This window comes from Corticium candelabrum, chromosome 2 (genome assembly GCF_963422355.1).
Source record: "Corticium candelabrum chromosome 2, ooCorCand1.1, whole genome shotgun sequence".
Lineage (NCBI taxonomy): Eukaryota > Metazoa > Porifera > Homoscleromorpha > Homosclerophorida > Plakinidae > Corticium > Corticium candelabrum.
This window is the reverse complement of record NC_085086.1, coordinates 5,187,954-5,190,908: the sequence shown is the minus strand read 5'-3', so window position 1 is coordinate 5,190,908 and position 2,955 is coordinate 5,187,954. Positions and strand designations below refer to the sequence as shown.

Sequence of the window (2,955 nt, the reverse complement as noted above, 5' to 3'; positions counted from 1 at the left end):
GGTGATTCTAAAAGAATGCAATTAAACATTTAGCTTATCTGCTTATGTCAAAACAAGGCGGGTCTAGGACGGCGCTTTACACATCACAATGCGGAACTTGTCAGTTTTGGGGTTAAATAATCATAACTACATTAAAACACGTACCCCATCTCTATTTACCGGTTGTCTCCACGTGGTTTCGATATAAACTTCTACCTGCTCAGAATCCCGAAATCTAAAAATTTTCTTACACCGCGCAAAATGTGTGAGCGGACTCTAGAGTGGCCACTGCCTACTCAGTAAAGCACGGCGGGCCTTTACCAAGCGGGAGCCAAGGCACGGTGGAGTGCCATGCCTTTTGTATGCTGGGGACAACCCTGGTTTAATATATAAATTTACGTACTCAAGGTGTGATAGTCTGCTTTGATAATAATCAACTGATGCTATAAAGGTATTGAGAAGCGCAGGCTGCATCTTGGCATGACACTTTACAAGGAAAGTGGACTGTTGTAGCTCGATATGGTTATAAAGTATGGGCAAAATATTTTATATTTTATATGAATCTGTGGACGTCATTGCATGCATCATGCGCGTGTCTGGCGAGCATTTGTCGTTGTAACTTGTATGCATGCGTTGTGTGTGTTTGTATGTGTGTGTGTGTGTGTGTGTGTGTGTGTGTGTGTGTGTGTGTGTGTGTGTGTGTGTGTGTGTGTGTGTTTTGTGTGTGTGTGTGTGTGTGTGTGTGTGTGTGTGTGTGTGTGTGTCTGTGTGTCTGTGTGTGTCTGTGTGTGTCTGTGTGTGTCTGTGTGTGTCTGTGTGTGTTTGTGTTTTGTCACTCTATTATAATGATTGGATTTTTAGGCTGAGTTAAAATCAGAGTATCGATTTGAAGTGAAGAATTATGGTCAGATAATAGAAATGAATATCTGGTATCTAGAAGGATTAAAGGTCAGATGCTAGAAATGAATAGAAATAACTTTGATATTATTTAGTGTTACCGTCATTCGATGTCAAGATCATTCCTCTCGAATATGTCAGAGACAAACGTTTGCAAGATACTATCTCTTTTCGTGTGACAGCAAGGTTTCTAATATTTTGTTATTATCTCATTCTGTCGAATTTATTTACATTGTTATCTTCCCCATTTATCCCGGCTTTCTCTCCCATAGCTCTTGTTTATTGCTGGTGCTTGCTCTCCTTGTTGTTCTATGTTTATGTGTCAGCTTGATACGTTTGTCAATCCATTTAATGTATTTTGCAGTGTAATAAATCATTCTGATTTGTTAACTTCTTTGAAGGTGCACATGGTAAAGTTGTTACAGGAAAGCTCAACGTCACAGTTGGAGTTCTCATTAGAGGAAACAAAACAGTAGACGTCTTTAATTCACTTTCCTTGTATATATTAATATCGGTGAGTATTCACAGTTTTGTCCTACGTAGTTATGCAATGTTGTATTTAGCTTTGCATGTGCAAGGTGAAAGTAGGTTGATTTGTACAGAAACAGTTTGGATATGAATTGTGTTGAGTAGCAGATACAATAATTTGGTTTTTGTACAACTGTGGATAGCGAGAATATGAGTTTCCAATCATAGGCAGACACACTTCTTCTACTCTTTCTGGACTACCTGGAATGCTTATTGTTATTTTTACCTTCTGCATGTGATGATCATGTAATTCAGCGAGGAATATAACGGTATAACGTAGGACAATGGCCCACCAAGTGTTATATTTTTTTGACCAAATACTGCACCAGTTTTGGGACATATTTGGATAAAACATCTATCGGTACACATATATAATAGTGTAACCTTGTCTCGTAGCATATAATGACCTTTCCAATGGTGTAACTGTTAATTTCATGAACTTGGGTGCTTCCTGGCATGCTTTATCCAGAGAAAACTTCAGCTGCATTAAAAATCTTTTCTCCTTTGGAAGTTGGTTATCAAAAATTTTATGCAAAATGGCTACAGTAGGGGAGGCACTTAACTAGATATGTAACACCATACAAGACTATCCTACCTTGGCTCAGTCTGTCTGAGCCAAAATAATTCTCTATTTTTCACGCTGGACACACACACACACACACACACACACACACACACACACACACACACACACACACACACACACACACACACACACACTTTGAACAAATAATTTTTATTGTGTTACGTCAAACTTGAATGGGACAGTTGCGTGTTTGTGTGTGTGTGTGTGTGTGTGTGTGTGTGTGTGTGTGTGTGTGTGTGTGTGTGTGTGTGTGTGTGTGTGTGTGTGTGTGTTGTGCTTAGGTTTTGATGTTCTTACAGCCTCATGAAATTCCTAGAGAAGTCGAACTTGGTACAGAGCTAGCTTCTCAAGGTCAGTCCAGAATGTTAAGGTTCAGAGCTTGTTTTCCTTATAATTTCGGTCTCCCGGGCGTATAATTGCATTCCCATTTACACGTAGATACCAATCATGAAACTTTTTTTAACTTAGATCGATGTCCCAAGCTCGAAGCAATTGACAACAAGCTGTGTAACGCTTGTCATCATCACCACTATGTCTACAGAGTTCGCGTGAATAAGAAGGTTCACACCAACAGATCGTTGAAGTACAGAGTCACCATTGTAGATGTAAGTCTTTGTGTTTGCATGCACGCCTATTTATGTTAAGTTTACTCTCTTTAAATTTAATATATTATTACCATTTTAGATCTTGAAACCAGGAGCATTATGCGTGGAAGTTGGCAATAAATTGAATCTTTAGCTCCCCTCCATTTGCAATCTAGAAATCGAGTTAGAAGCAGGCAGGGAATATCGTGTCCAGGAAAGAGACGACGGTATTAAAATCGTTTTTGATCGCAACTGTCTTGTCGAACCGTGGCCTGAAATGACCGGCAATGAATTCAAAGCAAAGGTGACAAGAGAATGTATCAAGCGGCCGTGTTTCAAATTCAAGGGAAAAAACATCGCAAACTTTGCGAAAAAACACGT

General features: G+C 39.4%; 1 protein-coding gene across 1 annotated transcript in view; it reads left to right on the top strand.

Annotated features, from left to right (window-relative positions):
- The window catches only part of LOC134176349 (ovostatin-like), a 5,789-nt gene extending 4,437 nt beyond the window's left edge, over positions 1 to 1,352 (top strand). The window contains exons 7-9 of the mRNA XM_062643020.1: positions 841 to 927; positions 1,203 to 1,229; positions 1,278 to 1,352. Of these exons, the coding sequence (XP_062499004.1) occupies positions 841 to 927; positions 1,203 to 1,229; positions 1,278 to 1,352 (189 nt within the window). The remainder of the gene's footprint in view (positions 1 to 840; positions 928 to 1,202; positions 1,230 to 1,277) is intronic.
- Positions 1,353 to 2,955: the final 1,603 nt, after the last annotated feature.